This window comes from Symphodus melops (assembly GCF_947650265.1).
Source record: "Symphodus melops genome assembly, chromosome: 5".
Classification (NCBI taxonomy): Eukaryota; Metazoa; Chordata; class Actinopteri; order Labriformes; family Labridae; genus Symphodus; species Symphodus melops.
Genome location: NC_136695.1, coordinates 7,766,348 through 7,789,441, shown reverse-complemented (window position 1 = coordinate 7,789,441; position 23,094 = coordinate 7,766,348). Strand labels below are relative to the sequence as shown.

The following is a 23,094-nucleotide window of genomic DNA, read 5'->3' as shown; positions in this document are numbered from 1 at the left end:
TCAGAGAGCTCTGATCGTATTTCTGCAGGGAGGTGGCAGATTGTGTCCATTGGCTTGCAGGCCCACTGCCGCAGCTCATAGCTGCCTTGGGCTAAGAGTGTCAGTAACTGGTCCTCCAGGGCTGTGGCGTCTTCGGACTCCCTGAATTCACAACGTGTTGAGACCTGTTGTGTGTCTGGCCAGAGTCCATGCAAAATAGTGATGGGAATTCCAGCTCTTTTTAGAGAACCAGCTCTTTTGGCTCGGCTCACCAAAATGAGCTGGCTCTTTCGGCTCCCAAATGGCTCTTCAGATTTTTTGTAAAAATATGCATTATATACATATGATATAAACACACTTTTATTTATATACTCTGCAGAGTTGCAGCTTGAAGAGTGAGGGAGAGAGAGAGAGAGAGAGGAAAAAACCCAAATTTGTATGAGTCTTTGTATGAGTGTGTTGCTGCAATCGTAAAAAATATATAAAACTATAACTGAAGTATTTGTGTGTGTGGTGTTGCTGCCTCACAATAAATACCTGAGGTGATCTCTAACTGTATATTAAGTGTTTGGTATAGGATATGGTGATTGACTGAGTGATATAGAGAGACCTCTTTGTCTGATCATCCCCTGCCTTCTTTGCTGCAACAGATGATCACTTGATAGACGCTGCCTCTTAAAACTACGTTACATTGTTGCTCCGATTCATTTAAATGCTGTTCTAAAAAAAAAACCTGCAGTCAGTCGCGAGACTTGCGACCGTGTTTACTGTCGGTTTTAATGAAACGAAACTGAAAGAAAAATACGAGGAGGACATAACAGAGGTGTCAACCTCTGTCTCTGTCTCTCTCTCCTGTTCGTCTGCTGTGTGTATAACCCCTCCCCTCCCCCTGCTCAGTGAGGACACAGACGCAACCGCACATCTTCATCAATGATATCCGGCTTTAACAGAAAAAAGACAAGAAAAAAACTAATCGGCTCCCATCTCGCTCCCAATGACGAGTCGACTCCTGTCGTTCACTTCAAAGAGCCGAGTCTTAGAGCTGTTACGTTCGCGACCGACATCACTAATGCAAAAGTGAAAGTGATAGCTAAAAGGATAAACACTAGCAAAGACATCCACCAGAGGCAACTTCTGAATGCTAAGGCTCAGTTGGTGGAGTCTTTCGTCTCTCAATTAGATCAGGTGTTCGGTCCACATGTCTGATGAGATGTGTGCAAGACACTTAACCTTCTCTAATGATGCCAGGAGAATGGGACATGCTCACTGCTGCAGCGTCCTTAACCTGTTGTACCACAGAGAAATTCATGCTTAGCCCCTGGTTGAGTTCTAAATGTGTTTGATAATTTCAGAAACAAAGCTCAAGGCTCTTTAAAGATCTAGAAGGGGACAACTCTTAGTAAGCATTATTTTGAGCTTTAGTTTTGAATGTGAGTTGGGTTTGACCATGGTGTTTAGCCATTAGAGGGGAAGTCAGTGTGCTTTAAAACATTAGCGACGATTCCGCAACAGCACAATAACTAAATTTACTTACTTTTTACTTATGTACTTAAAGTTTACATTGCAGTCCTGTGTTGCGGAAGTGCAAGAGGGAGGTCGTATGAACACACAGAGCTTCACATACAGATACTCAGGCAATCACACACTGAGAGCACTCAGGCTGCTCCTATCTGCCAGCTCCAATGTTACACATCACCAGGGTCATTGCCTTTCCTACAACCTCCATTGATGGATCAGCTGTCTGAAGGGATGGAAGTGATTCAAGACAAGGCAACTAAAGCCGCACTGTCAACCACAAGGCTCAGTTCAGGCATTCTGCAAGGCTTTACCTAACTAAAGTAATCATACATATAGGTTTTCACACTTGCAGAAAACCTAATATCCTGATATTTCCAGGAGGAAATATTGTGTGAATGCAAACAGCTAAATATTTCGCTCAGAATACAGCAGTAGTTTCTTCTGCCAGACCCTTTGTATTTTTCAGCAGCAAGTCCAAGTGAGCCGATGTCAGAATGTAGCAGGATATTATCCGGAGAATTCACCTCAAGCTAATGCGAAGGTTGGAAGGTCGAAGGTTCGATCCCCAGCTGAGCAGCATGTTCGATGTGTCCTTTGGTTAGGACACATCAGATACTATAACTACTAGCATCAGCGTGTGAAAGGGTGTGTATGGGTAAGTGTGACATGCAATATAAAAGTGTTTTGAGTTGTCAGAAGACAGGAAAAGCGCGGTATAAGGTCAAGTCCATGTCCATTTACATGGCTGTGGCTCAGTGGTAGAACCGAATGGTGCATTAATGTATGCACTGTACCGCTACAATCTCCATGCATGTAGGTAACGGCTGCATTACGTTCTCAGTTGTCAGTATGTTGTTTTCCCCTCTTTTGTTGATACTGTCAATCCATTGTGCTACACGTAGCATTGATATGAAGGCAAATATTCTCATTATAGCATTGTTTTGCGGACTCTGTTGAGCTACTTCAACATCTTTTTTTACGTCATGTTATACCTTAGGAAACCCACCATCCTGTACAATATATGAGACCTGCATATGTGAACAGCCAGGTCAGGAGAATATCCAGATATAAACGTTTCAGATCTCTTTGATTGTTCGTTCAGAGGGCAAGTAGAAGGACTGGGTTTTATGCTTTAAGCAAGCTCTCTTGGTGGCCAGTGATAGGCTGTACTTGCTGGAGGCGATTATATCAGAGATAAAGTCCTTGCAATCCACACACACCTCCATAGTGGCCCAGTCCTCGGTCAGCTCTGGTGGAAGCTCAAGTTCTTCATGTGACTTTAATGATCCATGCTTTGAAAACCTACATGAAACAACAACAGAGAGAAAGCAAACAGGATCTTAGAATTTAAATTGGCTGTTTCCTGATTTTGTTACTACAGGTTTTTCTTATCTGGTGTAAATGTTTAATCTATTTGTGGCAAACAATCATGGGCAGATCTATTTTTGAAATGTCTTTCCTTCCAAAAGTCTCCCAAATGTCACTCATAAGTCTTCGTTTTGAGGTGTTGTCACCTGTGGTCGAATAATATGGATTTTTTTTAAGGGTCAGTACCGACAATGGTTATTGGTAGTTTGTACAACCTCTAACCAATCTTTGTAACGGATATGCTATTCAATCTGTCTGTCAAAAAGTTTTGTGGACAATGCAGCCTGGTGGGTGACAGAAGACCAAGAATGAAAGAAATACTTGCAGCGGAGCCAAAGTAGCTCACTTTTTTTTTTTTTTTTTGAGCAATCTTGAAAATGGAATGCTGCTTCAGATCAGTTCGTAGTGTTTCCTTAGAGTACCTAGTCCTGGCGTTTTTCTTGTCTGACCTTGTTGGTGCCTGTCCCTCATTACCGACCTTAGCCTGCTCCTTTGGATTTGTTTGCCTTCATGTGTATGACTCCTGCCTGTTTTTGTTACCTGCCTTTGCTTGCTCTACTGGATTTGTTTGCTCTTCTGACCTCCTGTGTACCGAACCCGTTTTGTAATAAAGGACTGATTTTTGGAAAACTCCTCACTGAGTCTGCGTGTGCCTCCATACTCCTGTCATTGTGTCAAACTGATGATCTTCTTTGTAATGAGTCCTGTTGTTTTTCATGTATTTTGTTATGTTTTGGGTTATTTAGTTTTTATTCTTGGCTTTCACAATATAGCACTGATTGCCAAGAGAAAGGTTTGAGTTTTAGGCTTATTAAAAGAAGCTGTTGGTGAGAGATGTGCTGTCGATTACACGTTGATGGGTCTTATCTTATAAAATGTCTGCACACTTATATGCACGTTAACATATGTAATCACTGGATTTGCACAGCTCACTATGTTACTACACATTTAAAACTGTAATAATTTTTCTGTGTTTACAAGTTTGTTTAAATTCAGGGATAGACTCTTGTATCATTTGTTGATTTTTCTCATGCGATACTAAGAAATAAGTTAAATTCTATATATTGTATATTTATTTCTTTTCATTCCTTTTTTACATTTGTTAGGGTTCATTTATTTTGTATTTATTATAATTTTGCATTATTTGCTTTAATAACCTGCTGCTTTAACCTCTAACAGATGGAGTATTTAACCATCTTAACTGGTAAAATTAAGTCTACGACGATAGAAACAATATAGAAACAGTACAATGCAACCGCTCAGACTTATTACCAACTGCTGCACATTTAGAAAAGCCAGTTTCAGGGGCCACAAATCCCTTGTGATATGTAATATGAGATGTTTAAAAAAGAGCATTTTTAGTGGCTTGGGGGAATCTGGCATAATTATGCTTCTTTGTCTCTCCCGCTCTCTGCTTCCGGTGAGTCTGAGCTCGAGCTGAGGTGATGGAATGATAGTGGCAAGGAGTTTAAATCCTGTTTCACCTGTATTTTCATGTATTTTTCTCAGAATGATCAGGTAGGATTATTTAATATTTGTTTGAGTATGCGGCATGGTGTCCAGATAGTCCCTCCAGACGTCTCTGTTACCATGGAGGAGGTGTTGCTGTCTGTTGGAAGCAGGTGTGACATAACAAGGTTTGTTTTGCATCCTAGGATGAACAAAGCTGTATTGTGTTTATGAAAATGGAGCCTCATGTACGTCAGATGATCGAGAAAGATGTGTCTGTTAAAGAAAACTTGTGCAGTTTTCCCCACTTTCTACGCAGATTACCGGATCCTGTGTTATGCTGTTTAATGATCTTCATCGATTCAGGAAGTTTGCAAGTGGTTTTAAATCAGCAAGGTGTAAAGATCCTATACTGAAGTAATTTACTTATTTGTCTCTGTGGAGCCAGGCGTTTATTTTTTCAGACTCTATAGGTGTCCTTCAGAGTTAAACACGGTGACGGCTCAAACATGGTGTAAGCCAGCTCTGTACAGATGAAATGTTTTGATTACGGAGACGTGGGTCACAAACGCTTCACCTGTCCGCATAGACAGTGTGGCTGCCTATGCTGTTGGTGGCTCTGCTCGTGGAGGATCCACGCCCAGTGCCCTTCCGCAACGGGACCCACACCTGAGACTTTGTCAGCGGCCGATGCGTCCGGTGTTGAGTTTGACGTTTTTTTAATTAGGCACCCATATATTTATAAGAAAGATTAATAATATTTTTACTCTGATAAAAACTTTTATCTGCAAATTGATAACACAATAAGAGTGCACAATAGTCTTAAGATACAAACTATATATTAGCCAGGCGTGGGAGCAAGATTTATCAAGCAGCAAATACAATGACAATGGATGTATTCACTCCAGGAAAGCCCTTTGGTTCGCTTTATTTGCTCCAGACCAAAGACAACATTCATTTGTTTTCATATTTCACTTATTGCAAGAGGCCCAGAATTCGTAAACATAACCACATTTAAAAAAAAAAAAAAAAAAGCAGTCATGGAGATCTTGCGTGCGGCACTCGTTCTAGTATTGAACATTTTGAGCTTTTTTTTTTCTCCTCACTTGCGACGGGCTAAGACAAAGGTGGTCTGACTGACCAGATTATTCATCCTCCTTTCCTGGTGAGATCGCTTCTTCCTCATTCTTTTTTTCTTCTTCTGTTATACCAGTGATCAATCAACTACATTTGTTGGATTACTTTTGTTACTTCTTTGGATGGACAGATTTTGTTTTTGATGAGCTAACGGCCACACGGCAGAAGGCTTCCTTCTTTTACTTTCATAGATCATTTTTCACATGTTGCAATATGAGTCAGATTGAGGTCCGGTTGCTTTCACAATTCAAATGAACCGTACCACGGTTCGTATGGAAGCGAACTGGGACCCCCTCGTGGGCTGGGTCTCAGTTCGGTTGTTTGATGGGCACCCGAATTTGATGGTTTGTATTCACATCTGCCCAAAAAGGTCTGCACCAGGGTTTTAGTTTGTTTTAAGCGAACTAAACAGGATAGGTGTAAATACACCCTAAAAAAGTTTTCTTTTGTTTGTTTCGTCATACTTGCATTATTATTAGGATTCCCAAAATCTTTCTAATACATTTGCATATTTAGCATTTTGAAACTTACGTTCAAGTTATTTGAAAAGATATACCATGCACTCAAGACAGAGTAATTGTGTTATAGTTCTTACTTGGACATGGTCTTCTTCTTGCCTTGGCGTTGTGTGCTACAAGAGGGTGTTTCAGATTTAGGTGCAGCAGTTACTTCCGAAGCTTTCCCAGCTGCTATTGATACTCTTGGTGTTGGCTTCACATTGGAATACACCATGGCCCGTCCCATTGGTTCTCCAGCCACTGAGAGTCCTTTTCCAATTGCAGCCATAGCACTAAGCCTCTCTCTGGGGAGAGTGTTGTTAGAGCCAATGGAATAGATAGGCAAGCTTGAATAAGGTTTGGATGGTAGACGCATCTGTCAGACAAGATAGGCATGAATAAAAACAAGGGAAGCACAATTATTAATAAGAAATAATTCTGATGAAAATTATAGAACTTTATTTATTCATAGAAACTGATGTGTAGTCATGACACAAAGTTTAGACGCTCTAGTTTTTAATGTCTGTTTTTAATGCCTCAAAGGGTATATATACAATATATATATATATATATATATATATATAAGTATATGTATATATGTATATATGTATATATATTTCTACTTTTATAGTTTTTATAGTACTATACTATATAGTTTTTATAGTACACCTTCAGTGTATAACTTTATGTATCCTATGGATACTTTTTCGTGCCTTCGTGGAAATAGCAGCGGAAAACTTTCTTATTCAAGGGAAACGCTGCTCTCGCTCCGGTCAGCGGGACAAGCCGGCATCGTTCACCCGATACCAGAGGAGCTGAGGCGGCGGTATAGAGGCTGTAGAGCCGGGGCTCTGGTAAGGGCTAAGCTCGCGGCTAAGCGATGGAGGTACAAGCCCTCGGTTCCGGTGATAGTTATGGGGAACGTAAACTGTCTAACCAACAAGACAGACGAGCTGGCTGCTCTTGTGAGGAACAACCGGACATTTAGAGAGTGCAGTTTAATGTGCCTCACAGAAACCTGGCTGACTCAAAACACCCCGGACGCTAACGTGGATCTACCGGGCTTTACTACAGTGAGAGCGGAGAGAGACATGAAACGTAGCGGAAAACGGAAAGGAGGAGGACTCGCGCTGTTTATTAACAACAGATGGTGCCACCATGGACATGTTACTGTGAAGGAGGCAACGTGCAGCAAAGACATCGAGCTGCTGGCGGTGGATCTCCGTCCTTACTACATGCCGAGGGAATTTTCTCACGCGGTCGTGGTCTGTGTTTACATTCCACCCCGGGCACACGCCGAAACTGCGTGTGACGTCATCCACGCGACCACCTCAAGATTACAAACGCTGCACCCGGATGCTTTCATCGCCATCTCAGGGGACTTTAACCATGTTACATTGAACTCCACACTACCGGACTTTCACCAGTTTGTAAGCTGTCCCACCAGGAAGAACAGGACAATAGACCTCCTGTATGCAAACGTGAAGGACGCCTACACTGCCACCCCCCTACCACCTCTGGGTAAGTCCGACCACAACCTGGTCCTACTAAAGCCACAGTACAAAACTATGATCCAGAGACAACCGATAACTACTCGCACCTTCAGAAAGTGGTCTCCTGAGGCAGAGGAGGCGCTCAGAGACTGTTTTGAGACCACTGACTGGAGTGCCCTACAAGAGACCCATGGTGATGACATTGAGGGGGTCACACACTGCACAACTGACTACATGAACTTCTGTATGGACGTTGTGGTTCCCACTAAAACTGTGCGCTGCTTCCCGAATAACAAGCCCTGGATCACCAGCGATGTCAAGGAGATCCTTAACAGGAAGAAAAGGGCATTCAAGGAGGGAGACCAGGCAGAGCTGAAGCGTGTGCAGGGGGAACTCAAGGTCAGACTCCGAGAGGCAAAGGAGGAGTACAGAAGGAAAGTAGAACAGAAGCTGCAGCAGAACAACATGAGGGAGGTCTGGGAGGGCATGAAGACCATCACAGGCTGCAAAAAGAAAAACAACAACGCAGGAGACGGGGACCCTGAGAGAGCAAACCAGCTCAACTTGTTTTTTAACAGGTTCGACAGCCCCGTCGCTGCAGCCAGTGCCTGTCCCCCCAGCACCCCTCTACACACCCCCTCCCCCCCTCTCACTCCCCCCAACACCTCCACCAGAACAGATACAACCTCCAGTGACAATCCATCCCCCCTCCCCCCCACCATCACCAGAGACCAGGTGAGCAAGGAGCTGAAGAGACTCCGCCCCAGGAAGGCAGCAGGCCCAGACAAGGTGTGTCCCAGGATGCTAAAGGCCTGCTCTGCTGAGCTGGGGGAGCCACTTCAGCATATCTTCAACATGAGCCTGCGGCTCGGGAAGGTTCCTGTGCTCTGGAAGACCTCGTGCCTCACCCCTGTCCCCAAGAAGAAAAACCCCAGTGAGCCAGGCGACTTCAGACCAATCGCTCTGACATCCCACGTTATGAAGACCTTCGAACGGCTGCTGCTCCAACACCTCAGACCCCAGGTACAACACGCACAGGATCCCCTGCAGTTTGCATACCAGGCAAAGGTGGGCGTGGACGATGCCATCCTCTATCTTCTACACAAGGCTTACTCTCATCTGGACAAAGAGAGCAGCGTGATGAGAATCATGTTCTTTGATTTCTCAAGCGCTTTCAACACCATCCATCCCCTCCTACTGAGAGACAAGCTGACCAAGATGAGGGTAGACTCGCACCTGGTGAGGTGGATCACGGACTACCTCACAGAGAGACCACAGTACGTCAGACTGAAGGACTGCACATCTGAGACTGTGGTCAGCAGCACCGGAGCACCACAGGGGACCGTGCTCTCCCCTGTCCTGTTCACCCTGTACACCTCTGACTTCCAGTATAACTCTGAGCTCTGCCACATGCAGAAATACTCGGACGACACTGCGATAGTTGCTTGTGTCAGGGATGGACAGGAGGAGGAGTACAGGAGCCTGATCGAGGACTTTGTGACGTGGTGCAGTGACAACCATCTGCAGCTAAACACCTCCAAGACCAAGGAGATGGTGGTGGACTTCCGAAGGAACAAACCACATCTAGAACCTGTTTCCATTGGCGGAGTCGACGTGGAGGTGGTCAGGACCTACGGGTACCTGGGGCTGCAGCTGGATGACAAGCTGGACTGGTCGCCTAACATGGACACTACCTGCAGGAAGGGACAGAGTCGTCTGTACATCCTGAGAAGGCTGGGGTCCTTCAACATCTGCAAAAAGCTGCTGCAGATGTTCTACCAGTCTGTGGTGTCCAGCGTCCTCTTCTACGCAGTGGTGTGCTGGGGAGGAAGCTGCAAGAAGAGGGACGCAGCACGCCTGGACAGACTGGTGAGGAGGGCCGGCTCTGTGGTGGGCACAGAGCTGGACTCACTGGTGACAGTGGTAGAGAGGAGGTCTCTGGACAAAATGCTCTCCATCATGGACAACACACACCACCCTCTGCACAGCACCTTCACCGGGCAGAGGAGCATGTTCAGCGACAGACTGCTGTCACAGCCGTGCTCCACGGACAGGCTCAAGAACTCTTTTGTCCCCCTGGCCATCAGATTGTACAACACCTCACTGTCACGGCAGTGAAGAAGCACACGGTGAACCCTGAACTCTTTTTTTCTTTTCACTTTTTTCTCATTCCTCATCTGCACTGCTGACCTCAGAGTCAGCCCCCAGTTGGACACTTTAATGCATATTGATGGTCACCTTACTGAGCACTGGTCACTAAAGATAATCACCCTAATCATGTCTGGTTTCATCCTACTGTTGTGTTTAGCTACATCTGTAATGGTTGACATGATCACCCTAATTAGGTCAAGCTTCACTCTATTGTCTTCAACACTTAATGCTAATCTGCTCCTCAATAGTTGGGTACTTAATGATAATCACCCAAATCACTCCTGGTTTCAGCTTTTGTCTAGGACACTTAATGCTAATCACTGTTCCTTTAAGTTGGTGAGCCAATTTACATTCCTGCATTGACTGTTTAATGACTGTACTCACACCTCTGGCATAAGCTCAAACACCCTGTACATGCACATGTAACTAGTTTCTAGAAGGCCAGCACTTTGTTTCTAAGGCTCTTTAACTGTTTACAGATCTCTTTTAACCAACACATGTTTTTCTCTCCTCACAGGTTATGTACATTATGCTATATAAGTTTTAAGTCTAAGTGCTAATGCTAACTGCACAGGTTTAACATATAATTATGTTTACTCTTAGTCACATAGGGGCTGCTAAATCTTGTTTGGGGGATTATTGTATACAGAGGGGAGGGGGGACAGCGGGTGTGTATTGTAACTAATGTCTTGTGTCCTGCCTGTCTGTATACTGCTACTGGATGCCTTGAATTTCCCTCTGGATCAATAAAGTATCTATCTATCTATCTATCTATCTATCTATCTATCTATCTATCTATCTATCTATCTATTCGGTTCCATTGAATATGCTGAAAACCTCTCAGAGACACTTCAATGTGTCCAACCATATAACAGCTGCAATGAGCTTTGAGTTGTAGACATATCCCATGCAGGAACTATTAGTTAATATACCCTGAGACACTGGCCAAGGAGGTGGGGTATCAGCTACCTTTAATTCTAGTCTTCTAATTAACCCTCAACAAAAGCTGAATTATTGATTCATTCATTGGAAAGCCTTGTTCTTAGTCTTTTACATCCAGTCTAAAGAAGCCACTTTCAGCCACTTACATTTGTTGTAATGTATGGGTAAGTGTGACATGCAGTGTAAGTTTGACTCCTGCCCTCCTGGCCCATATTCTGAATTTCTATCACAATTTTCACAATTTCTTTCAAATGTAGTTTAATTAATTTAACGTGATATTAATATAGCTAATACTTGGGGGCAACACTCCTTTAGGGGAGAAATTAAACTTAATGTATTAGTTTATTAACAATCAATTTCATATCAGAATGAACTCTGGAGCAGCTTGAATCAGTATCACAGCAGACAAAAGTTTCTGAATTGTATGTGCAGACTTTAACAAAAGAATCATGAACAACAACATTAATGAATGAATGAATGGATAGAATATGCAAGGACTATGATATGCGTGTATGATTATGATATACAATATGCAATGAGACTGCAAGAATGAAATAATGAGGTAGATGACCACAGAATTGTATAGTTTATTTTCTAATGGGCTGAGTATGGTATCGCTGTATAACGTAATGAAAGAAATTAATAATAAAAAGGGTAAATTGTATCGATTAATTAATTCCAGCCTATGTGTGGAATAAACCATGGTTAAAAACGATTATAAAAAAAATTTTCGGTTTAGAAAAAGGACGAATTTAAATTCTGAGGCTGAAACGTCACCCAAAATATTCCATTACACAAATGTAGTCCTTAGCACTTATAATATCTCATCATTTAAACCAGACCCAAGACCTTGTTCTAGCTAATGACATTGAAATCAATAACTTAACACTTTTCTGAGAAAATTATCTTTTATCGATAATTTCCTCATAAAATTGGACTTTTTCTTACCAGAATTAACTCCACTTTATAAAAAGGTGCTCTCAAAAGTGAAGTTTACCTGATAGTGCTGTAGCTAAATTTAACAAAGCATAGTGCAAAGCATAGTGCTCTTTTTATGCACTGCAGGTTTGCATTGGGGGTTGGGGGGATTGCAATTTCATCTGTGCTGTATATTTAACATGGAGCATATTTGACAAATAAAGAACCTTGAACCTTTCAGCTGCTTTTGATTCAGTACCATGTCTTAATCCAGTTAAAAACTTTGAATAATTTAGTCCAACTCAGCTGGATCACTTTGTTGATAGGACTGTGGATTCACATAGAGTTACTCTTGATTTGATTGCCCCCCCTAAAACGGTTATCAAATGGCAGAGAATATGTCCATGGTACCATTCATGAACCACCACCATGGTGCTGGTTCATGTGAACCTTGAAGTGAAGTAAGCCAGCTGACAGTTGTTTATGACAAAGTCATTCCTGTGACACAACAGAAAATATGCAGCAGTCAGATGCGCCGATGGGCTGTTGGATGCAGAGAGATGGCTTCCAAACAGCAATATGACTCGGTAGCAAGCAAAATAAAGAAAAAGCAAAAGCAAGAGGAGGCTCGTTCTTCACTTGTTATATGTTGTTGAAATAAAAAAGAAAAACTTTGTGGCATAAACACCCCAGCTGCTAGCCTGCTAATCACGAGACAGAAGAGAGGATAATTCTGTCTAAATGTGGACTGGAGATTACATTTTCCAGCAGCCATGAATTTATTGAATGTCTTGTTAATTGCATATACATTGGGGAAACCAACCATTTGTGTAGGTGTGAACGACCTTGGGTTATCTGACTATGACCAAGTCAAAACACCTCCTGCCAATAAAAACTTGATTAAAACGACAATAATGGCTTCAAAGCCAAGAGGTGATAACTGGAGTGTATCAAATTGACTTTTACGACCTGGGGCAGGAAGAACTGTGAGAACTGTTCAGTTTGGATATTTAGGAATGTTTTGTCGACTTCAACGGTAAGTCAGATAAACATAATTGGGACATTAAGAGGGACATTTTCATGCAACTTAGATTCTGCTACGACCATCTATGACTGAGTTATCAGAAATTGATATTGTATCTCTGCTACAGTTAACATGGAGGGGCCGGCTACTTGATTCTTGGGGTTAGAACTTGGAGGAGAACATTAGTTACTTCATACAGTCAGAACTAATATACTGACACAGCATAATCGTGAGAAAAACATTATATAAAAATACTGTATTTTTTGCCTTTTTTTAGACCATTCATATATATGATGTTATGAGTGTTGAATAGAAATACTTGTTTAAATCTTGAGTATGTTGTTGTTGGATATAAGCCAAATGGTATAATTTTTATTTAATAGGTAAACTCTGTTTCATTTCACATCATACCAAACCTACATCATCCATGGGCGAAAAGTTTGTGCGATCACTTGTAACCTTTTAGTCTGGCTCTTCTTGCAATCACCATTTTTGCTCCCTTGTAAGCTTATGTCTTTGTTCCTGCTTCTTTTGTTTAATTCAATTTCAAGTTTTTCTTGTTCCAACTATGTGGAAAAAGGTCTCTGCAGATTGACTTCTGTTAGTTTTGTCCGCATGCAATTAAAATCCATTGTTTTTCCTCTTCACACATTTTTAACTTTTTGACATTATTTTTGAAGTATTGATTCATCATTAATAAAAGACTTTGTTACTTGAACTAACTGAATAAGCCATTCAAATTAGAGCTGACAACAGTTAAATTTTTGTAATACCACATTTTTGGATCCGCTCAAACGAGTGGAACACTGGCAGAACACAGCTGATTCGCCGACTGATCCACACCGTTGCTGAAAAATCAACTTAGACCTAGGTTGTCAAGGCAGTTCAGGACAGCAGAACTTTCTGGTGCAGCTGAACAAAGGCGTCGTTGGAGATCCAAGCAGTACTACTAGGCGACGTAGTACTAATTCTACGACAGTCACAGCTAGTGTTCCGAGCAGAGAGATCAGGTCGTGTCTTAGTTGTAATCTTCCAGATCCAAAACTTCACTTAAATAATTTACTCTTTTGTTCCTTACAAACTTATTAAGTCTTTACCTTACGTAAGTTATACAGCGATACCAACCCATTAGAATACCCATTATCCTCTTCAGTGGTTATATGACTCAGTATATTAGTTTAGACATCACATTAAGAGCATATTTGATTCATGTCAATTTTAAATTCTTCACGATTCTTTGATTAAATTCTGCACATAAAATTCAGAAGTTTTGTCTGTGTCATTTCCTGATCTACTGGTCGACCGCGGACTGATTCCAAGTCGATCACGAGTCAACGTAAATATTGCGCAATCACAGCCGGCGCGACATTGCGAGGGCGGTCCATGGAGGGTCTGAGAGCTCAGCTGTGCATCTCCAAGATTTTGTAATGACGCGGACGTCTTTGCGCAGACCGCGTTGCTATGATTGGCGACAGAGTGAGATAGGTATTGCAAGATATGCATGACAGGAAGTTGACAGCTGTCAACAGTAGCTAGCTCAAATTAAAATCCTGCTCAGGGGCGGCCCTGAACATGACTTTGTTGGTATAGCTACTAGACCTGCACATTCACTGCTGAAAGCACCGCCTCTGTCAGGAAAGATGACATTGAAGCATTAATTAATGTTGCACCAGTGACTTTATTTATCTTGCCTACCTTTTTGCAGCACTGTGAACACACAGGCCTGTAAAGAAAAGATACAAAACAAAGTAAATGACAAATGCAACCACAAAAAAGCCCTTTCGTTTAGATTTTGTTTTGCAATGGAAAATAATCACGTGAGATTAATTACTTTTTACAAAACTGGCAGATGTAGGACCAGGTAAAAAAGGAAAACCTTCTGATTCGGCAACAGAAGCAGAGCTGCAAAGTGGGAAAATAGATGACAAAGTTATAATAGGGTCATAAATATTACTATTTTTTAGACAGAAATATTTGAATAAATAATTTTGGTCATGATGTGGTGGGGCTGGTTTTACTGATAACTGAAGCTATTATGAGTGAGCCATATCACTCTCTTCATCTCTGTATAGAGTTGCAAATGTATAGAATAGATTCATATACATATTGTATGTATGATACCAGTGGTTCTGATATCAACATTAAGGTAACATATATGCATGGAGCCAGCAGGGGAACGCAGCGCTGTGTGCATGTCTGACATTGTGTGTTTATGTGGAGCTCCCACTGTGCTGTTCTTGAGCAAGGTTGTCAAAGCAATGTGAAGTCACAGACTGAAAGACCAATGTGTACAATATGAACGTAACAAGAGGTGATGACTATTGAGCTTAGTTACTACATTTTTGCCAAAAAAAACAGTGTGAAAAGGTTAATTGTCTCATGTATCAAATGTGTATGATGACTGTGAGCTATTGGCATTAAAGAAACAGTTCCTTTCATTAATTTCAATCATTCATTCAATCATTAATTATTCTATGGATTTGCTTGTTTATTCTTCACATGATATCTGTAAGTATGTTTGGTATAAAAAATACCTTTCCCTTTTTCATAGCATTGTAGACATCTTTGTACTGCTGGAACTTTTCCAGCTCTGCCTTAACCAGCACCTGTCTTATGTGCATCACCTCGTCCACCGTCAGAGACAGACACTCGACAGGGAAACAAAATTCCTCCTGTGACAAAAAATACATAGACACAAATTCAGTGGTAAGTATCCTCCTAGCAGTAGCTTATCGAACACCTAAGGATCAGAACAAACTTTCAGTCTAAAAATATAAATGCATTTCCCCCTTCAAAGCAACTACTGTGTACAGAATACATTTTGGCCCTATGTACATGTAAATGCACTCTTTCTTCACTGAAAAGTAAATTCAGATGCAGACACATTGACAGCTCAAATAAGGAGGACACATTATTACAATTATAGTGTAGTTCAGCATAGATTTTTTAATAGACAGATTTTCTGTTTTCTGGTGGTTCTCTGATGGTTTTCAGCAACAGAAAACATCTCACAGACTCTGTGCTTGAAATGCTGGGGTCGACGAAGGAAATGCATGCAAAGTCAGAGCTATATAAAATGTGTAGAAGTTCAAAAGTAATTAGATCTTCTCACAATAGTCCAGTCATTTTATGAAAAACGGTTTAACAAGTTACAATTGAAACAAAGTCAACTGATTTTTGATTCCTCAATATGTCCTGAATTGGTATTCAGCTGACCCACGACTGTACTCCATCCTTCAGCAGCAACCACATTGTGAAGTTTGCGGACGACACAACAGTGGTCGGTCTCATCTCCAACAACGATGAGACGCACTACAGGATGGAGGTGGGCCAACTGGCAACGTGGTGCAAAGACAACAACCTCTTCCTGAATATCGACAAGACCAAGGAGGTTGTTGTCGACTTCCGGAGGGCCCCCACTCCCAAACCCCCCCTGACCATCGACGGTGCTGCTGTGGAGAGAGTGAGCAGCACCAAGTTCCTGGGGGTCCACATCAGTGAGGATCTCTCCTGGACAGCAAACACCACATCACTGGCCAAAAAGTCCCAGCAGCGCCTCTACTTCCTCCGTAAGCTGAAGAGAGCACGAGCATCCCCACCCATCATGTGCTCCTTCTACAGAGGCACCATCGAGAGCATCCTGACCAGCTGCATCACTGTGTGGCTGGGGAGCTGCACTGCTGCCAACCACAAGACCCTGCAGCGCACAGTGAAGGCGGCTGAACGGATCATCGGTGTCCTGCTCCCCTCTCTTCTGGACCTCTACGGCACCCGCCTCACCCGCAAAGCAACCCGCATTGTGAGTGACCCCACCCACCCCTCACACAGCCTCCTGTCATCGGGGAGACGGTACCGCAGCCTGCGGGCCGGCTCTACCAGACTGAGAAACAGCTTCTTCCACCAAGCTGTCAGGAAGCTGAACTCTCTTCCCTCCCTTCCCTCCCCTCCCTCCCCTCTGCCCCCATGAACACTGAACATTAGAACCTCCTCCTGTTTGAACATTGAAACAGAACCCTGGTCACTTATTGCACATTGCACGCATGCACAAGTTTCACTTTTCTTATAATCTGGTTCTATACTCCATTTTATTTAACTTAATACTTTTGCACATTTAGGTTTATTAATGTAAATATTATTTATCTTTTTTTACATCTTTTTTACATCTTTTTTACCTTGTTTTATTTTATTTACCTTTTTCTTATCTACATTGCACCGTGGAGAGGGGGGAAACGTAATTTCGATTTCACTGTATGTCTGACATATTTTGGAATTGACAAATAAAGAACCTTGAACCTTGAACCTTGAAGGGTTAAAAAAGCCCAGAAGATTCCCAATAGGGAAAAGTTTCAAAAAAGACCCAAATATACCCTCCATTTTTCTCACGTGAAGAAAGGAAAAAAATAACCTTCAGATGTCACCATGAAAATTACTGAGTTGATTACTTACATCAAGACAAACGAAAAATACATGTTGTTAACATGAGAAAACAGGGCATAATATAATTAAGTATGTGATATCTTGCATACAGTAACTACCACAACAGATCTAAATATTGGGTATAACCAGGTGAAAATGTCTTGTTGAATCTTGTTGACAACTTAGAGTAAGAAACAGTGACAAACACACCTGGTGATAAACTACAATTTCAGTCATGACCACTTTGTCGAAAATAATACTTTGAGGCAATAACGTATATTTGGTGGTATGGCTCTGAAGGATCTCCCTGCCCTTCCACGTGCTTACGTTGGAAGGCATTAGGCAGGGACAGCCCCATCCCTGTGCATACAAGGAACGCCATCAGGCAGAGAGATAGCAGCAACCCCCAACACACGCATACCAGGCAAACCTCCCTCGCCTTCCAGGACTGTGTGGAAGAACCAGCAGGAGGAAGGAGAAGTGAAAGAAATTAACCCACGAGTATGAGGTAACTACTAATTGAATACATGTAAGAAAGCCTAAAGTGTTGGACATGCCAATCACATGCTTAAACACTTATTTAAAGCTCACCGATTAAAGCACACGCATTGCATTTGAGCATCCAAATAGCTTGAGACTCCAGCCGGAGATATAGTGGCTTTGAGCGGCGACACAGGTGCTATAAATGAGCAGCTGTTTCTGCTCCTGTACGAATGTAGTGAGCAGAATGGCCACCCACATAATTGGCCAAGGAGGCAAAGAGTGAGCTCTGGATAGCGATTTCCCCTTAACTGTGGCAAAGAGTGGCTCAGAATGGCTGGTACGGCTTCTTTAAGCAATCCTTCATAGAAGACAGAATTAGTTTCAGATATCAGTCTTTCAATGATTTAAGGAAGATAGAAACGTGTGAATTATCAGTAATAGTGATGCAACTGAGCATGTAGTGAATTTGCTACCACTAATTAATCCGCACAAGAGCAACACTGTTTCTAATAACAGATCGAAATAAGCACCAAAAACACCCTGCCGTTAAATGGGTGATTAGTCTTTTAATTGAGAAGAGCTGAATTATTGACCGCTTGCTATTGAAAACCCCCCATGATTTTTGCCGACGCTTTTATCCAAGCAACTTCAATAAGAGTTGAAGTACAATGCAAGCAAGGACCGATAATTCGGGAACAATGTTAGGTCAATCAGTTCAATTTTAGGACTAGATGGAATAATCCCATGATACAAGAAACCTGAGTAGAGTGGTGACAGTAGGCTACATCCATCGGCGCTGCTTCAGTGCTGTTACGGTGCTGAACCTGGTTGGGTGGGATTGCAAAATGGGGGATGGAGAGGAGGAAGCGGGGATGGTTGACAGCATCATTGGGGTCATCAGGTGGGCACCCTCCTTCAACGGTGTTTCAATGACAGGCCCACGACACCTCCAGAGGGCTCATTGGTGCCACCTGGGGTCCCAGGTGGGCCCCCCTCTGTTTTCAACCATTACATGCTGCAGGTCTTACTAAAGCTCAAGATGGTGTCGCTCCTCTTTATCCACAGCCATCGACTGGCTGTCTCTGCTGCCCCTGAGAGGGCTTTGGTGTTTTGCAGGGTTTGGCCTCGAACTCCAAAGTCCTTAAGCAGCCTGATGGTTGTCCGGCCCACAAAGCCTCTGCAGCCAACCTCCACTGGACAGACCTTGGCTTTCCATCCATTCTGCTCAGCATCAGCTGCCAGCTCGGTGTACTTAAGGCAGGTGCCTAATCCTGGTCCTCGAGGGCCACTATCCTGCATGTTTTAAATGTCTCCCTCTTCCAACACACCTGATTCAAATGATCAGGATCGTTATCAGGCTTCTTGCAGAGCTTGATCATGAGAAAATCATTTGAAGCAAAGATCCTTGAACCAGACCTGTAATCAACAATCAATAAAACAAGGGTTAGGAGCAAAGCAGCTAAAGCTGGGGAATTGCAGCATGGAATTGACCCCTGATGCAATTTGAACTGCATATCCCAGAAATCTCCTCTGATTCATGACATCATCCACCGTGCAGGAGTGACGTCATTGATCTACGACTTTGCCGGCTGAGATGGAGTGGATTCAAGGGCCTGGATCCTGGATTTCATGCCGACAAATGACAGCACTGGATGCTGGCTAAATAACAGGACTGGAGAAATAGAGCTGAAGTCCGGGAGATGAGCCCCTGTGGACGGTGGAGCGGCGACCGGAAATGAGACGGCAGCAGAGTTGCGGGTGCAGTTCTTTTTTGTTGGTGGATATTAAACCCAAACAAGGGCTCAAGCAAAGAGAGCTGGGTTCTCTTCAAGAAAGGCTTCCTCTGATTCAGATCACGGATATTGTGAGTCTTAGACAAAGTGGATGTGTCATTGATCCTCATTGGGATGGGGACTGACATGACAAGCAGCAGGGTGAGTAGCAGTGTCTTCACTGACGGCTTCGGTGTTGTCAAGGCGCTTGCAAAAGTGGCATGCAGAGGGGAGCAGAGTAGTGTTGGCAGGCTAGAGCAGTTTAAATAAGGTGGCGTAAGAACTATTTAGCTAATAGGTTGCTTTCAGCACGTGAGATCAGCTGACGCAAATTCTGGCACAATATTAAGCGTGACTCCGTGACCTGCCAGAATTTACGTGATACTTTATTTATTGGGATCATCTGGATGTGTGTTGAGCTGTGGTACTGTGGCTATTATTGGTGAAAATGATAGTATTAGCCTTTAATAAATGTTATAAAGAGAAAATGGTTTCCTGCTACTCTAGCCTAATCACTTCATCTCTTTTACCCAGAGTAGACTGCATCACACTGGACCTGACTGCCAAAATAAATGTTGAAGTACTGTAGGACTCAAAGTGTCACTATATTAGTGTAACAGGCAGTGTATTGACCCAATTGCTGCACGACAGGAAACTGGCATAAAAGTCACACACACTTCAGCCCGGAAAACAGGCAAACAGGAAATGGAAGGGACTGAAGCAATAGTCATGGTCGGGGACAGAAGGCTGAGGTAATTACTGGGGTTTGGACAGAGAAGGACAGTCCAAAGCAAGCAGGGTTGGTACCGGGAGATCAGTCCAAGGGGAAACGCTGGAAAGCGAGGCATGGATGCGATGATGATCTTGCACTGAAAATGTTTGAAGCAGCAGCTTATGTAGTGTCCTTATGACTGATCAGCTGCAACTGAGAGAGTAGGTGAGCTGAGTGAGTTGATGAGGTGGGTGTGACTTGATTACTGATCAATTGCAGCTGAGAGAGTAGGTGAGCTGATGAGTGGGGTGTGGCTGACAGGTAGCGCGAGAAGGAGGCCTTCTGAATGGAAAAGTACTGAGAGGCAGAACAGGGCTATGACAGTTAGAATGCTTAGATAGAAGCTACATCAATTAAACCAAAACATCAGTAGGCTAAATTATGATGATAATTTGGAAATAGTAAGAAACCATCATTTTGTTGTATACTGTGAAGTCAGCTGCACAAACTCTATGCAGATGGCCTGTGACTCGAAAAAATATGAGATTCTCTCGTGGCACATTGTGCACGTAATTTGATTGTTTGATACAGCCACTTTTTATATTATCTACCTTTTGTCTTCTGCAGTCTCCTTACCCTCGTCTCCTGTGTTTCCCCCAGACTAATTCCCCAGAAAAAGTCCCACAAACGCAGCCCCAAACCCCCTGCATAATAATAAATAAAGGCTAGTTTAAAGTACTTCTTCCTGCCTTTATGTATTAATGCTCATGGGTAGCTTAAATGTTCCTTAACATTAAGTATTTTAGTGTTATATGTCAACAAGATTCAACAAGACATTATCACCTGGCTGTACCCATTGTTTCGATCTGTTATAGTTATCTGTTTTCTGATCTGTAGTATTTATGCAACTTAGCACATCCATACACCTTATTAGATTATGCCCTGTTAGCACATGTTAACAAACAATTAAAAACAGCTTAAATACATTTTTTGTTTGTCTTTATGTAAGTAATCAACTCAATTTTCATGTTGATATTTGAAGGTTATTTTCCCCCCTATTCCTGTGAGAAAAACAATAAATAGGCATATGAATAGGTTATATTTGTTTTTCGAAACTTTTTTCCTATTGGGATTCTTCTGGGCTTTTTTCCCTTACTCAGGACATATTGAGGATACAAAATCAGTTGAGTTTGCTTCCGTTGCAATTTGTTTAATGCTGATCCCTATTCTGGCTTAAAATAACTGGACTACAACTCATTCTACTGAAAATCTACAGTAAAACAGTAAAAATCTTCTAAAACACAAGGCCATTTTTTGCATACATGGCAACAAGCCTGAAAAATTGCCAACCTCTACACCTTAGAATTTCAGGTAAACCATTGACACTACCATCAACTTCTTAACTATTTTAATTCCCAAACGTTTACTAGACTGTCGACAAAGACTGGAAGAGCCTGGCAAATGTATTTACCCTGATGGCTTTCCAGTTGAGTTTTTTTCAAGACATTCTTGTATTTAATTTCTCCACAATTGCGTGTAATTATGTCTGAATCCCACATGAAGGGCTTTCTCCTGCCATCATTTAATGAGGCTTGTATAACTCTTAGCTAAGAAACTTTTTGCTAAGAAAGAAAAAGACCCACTAGACTGTGCCTCTTACAGACTCATCTCTCTCTTAAATACAGATCTTCGCTTATGAGCTCTGTTGGGATTGTCACTTCCTCTCCCCCGATCCAATCCAATAAGAATCCAGTGGTTAAACACTCTTTATATGAATATGGGCTCTATTCAGTAAATTCTTTGAGCTAGAGGGATTTTCTCTTCTAAGACCTGTTTAAATCAATCATCTTTTTGAAAAGACTAATTTTATTCAAATTTTTATTCCAAAGCATGGTGGCAGAACCAATACAGGACAATAAAGACAGACTTAAAAGTTCATTGAAAGCAGACTTGAGCCAGTCTGGGAGCTGACACTTCACCCATTTCACCCTTAACCCTACCCCTATTTTTTAAGTGCCACTTTACCCCTTTGAACAGAGCTTCAAGGGCTACTAGCAGCATAGCATAGCTGGCATAGCAAGGTAGCTGTGAACGTTTTTCTCCATAAAAATATTCAAAATGTTCGATAGATTTAAACCTGTACTTGCAACATCCAACCATTGGGAAACAAGAGGGTGCCAATGCGCCTTGAACGCTAGTTGCCACCTGACCTTAAAGAGAAAAAAAGCCAAAGACAACGAACAGTCAGTCATGTTGCAGAGATGGGGTAGGTGAGCTTACAGATGTTTGGAGCAGGATGGAAACAGCCAAAATTAGCACGAGCAAAACTGAAGAAAACATGCTCAAGGCACGGAGAAACACCGACAATTAAGGCCACTCAAGACAGTTTGGCTATTTAAAGACTGACAAAAAAACTGAGTAAAGTGCTCCCTTTACTTTTCTGAAGACAAGTGCAGCTACACTTGTCAGCATTTTCCAGCTCTGTGCACTGAGCTTATGATGATGAAATTTCCAAGTTTAATTATAGTTTGTCATCTTCTGACAACAAAAAATATTCAAACCGTAATTAACTATCTAGTTTCTTCCACTTTCAATCAGGAGCAAAAATAAGCCTCTAAATTTGAAAGAAATAATGATTGACAATTATTGTGATAATTATCGATATCAACTGACATGAATTTTTTATAGTTCATTATAATGCTTTTTGGCATATTGTGCAGGCCTAATTGTAGTAACGAACTGTATTGTATGTAGTACAGCTACTGGTAAAAGCCCTTCCAATTCAGACTAATGACGTTAACACATTTCCTTCTCCAGACTGTTCATCCAAACCATACTGTTTGTTGAACCACAGCATTCCTATCCTGCATCTGTCGTTCAACGTAGAAGCTAAGCTAAATGTAGCCGGTGGCACCGGAAACGCTGCTGTTCCTGCTAGGTATAAAAGGGGGGGGGGGGCAGGAACAGAGAGGGAGGTGTTGGTTTCCAGCCGGGAGGAGAGGGAAGGTGCACACCCTCGACCACGCCGGCTGTGTTTTTTTGTTTGTCCTGAGTTTGGGAGGACCGGTAAGCCGACATGTTTTGTAAGTTTTAACTTACATTGTATATGGGGTTTGGTTGGGAAACTAATGTTTTTATTTCTGTTTTAGGGACGGGCAGATTTCCCTCTGCTGTTTTTACTGTGTGGGTTAGTTTTTGGTGTTGTTTTGAGGTTAGTTTTGTTTCTAGTCTTCTT

The 23,094-nt window shown here is 42.3% G+C and overlaps 2 protein-coding genes across 3 annotated transcripts in view; one reads left to right on the top strand and one right to left on the bottom strand.

Moving 5' to 3' along the window:
- Positions 1-782: 782 nt before the first annotated feature.
- LOC306823530 (protein spire homolog 1-like) overlaps positions 783-23,094 on the bottom strand; it is a 205,229-nt gene continuing 182,917 nt past the window's right edge. For both annotated transcript variants that reach the window (XM_079343118.1, XM_079343119.1), the window contains 5 exons: positions 15,011-15,148; positions 14,308-14,378; positions 14,172-14,199; positions 6,047-6,324; positions 783-2,799 (listed from right to left, as the gene is read on the bottom strand). In XM_079343118.1, the coding sequence (XP_079199244.1) occupies positions 2,574-2,799; positions 6,047-6,324; positions 14,172-14,199; positions 14,308-14,378; positions 15,011-15,148 (741 nt within the window). In that variant the 3' untranslated portion in view covers positions 783-2,573. The remainder of the gene's footprint in view (positions 2,800-6,046; positions 6,325-14,171; positions 14,200-14,307; positions 14,379-15,010; positions 15,149-23,094) is intronic.
- Positions 15,796-17,923, top strand: LOC306823270 (uncharacterized protein; the record flags this gene model as incomplete). The annotated part of the gene is made up of 2 exons (XM_079342725.1): positions 15,796-16,784; positions 17,654-17,923. One exon carries the CDS (start codon positions 15,796-15,798, stop codon positions 16,441-16,443), a length of 648 nt encoding a protein of 215 aa, XP_079198851.1. The 3' UTR covers positions 16,444-16,784; positions 17,654-17,923.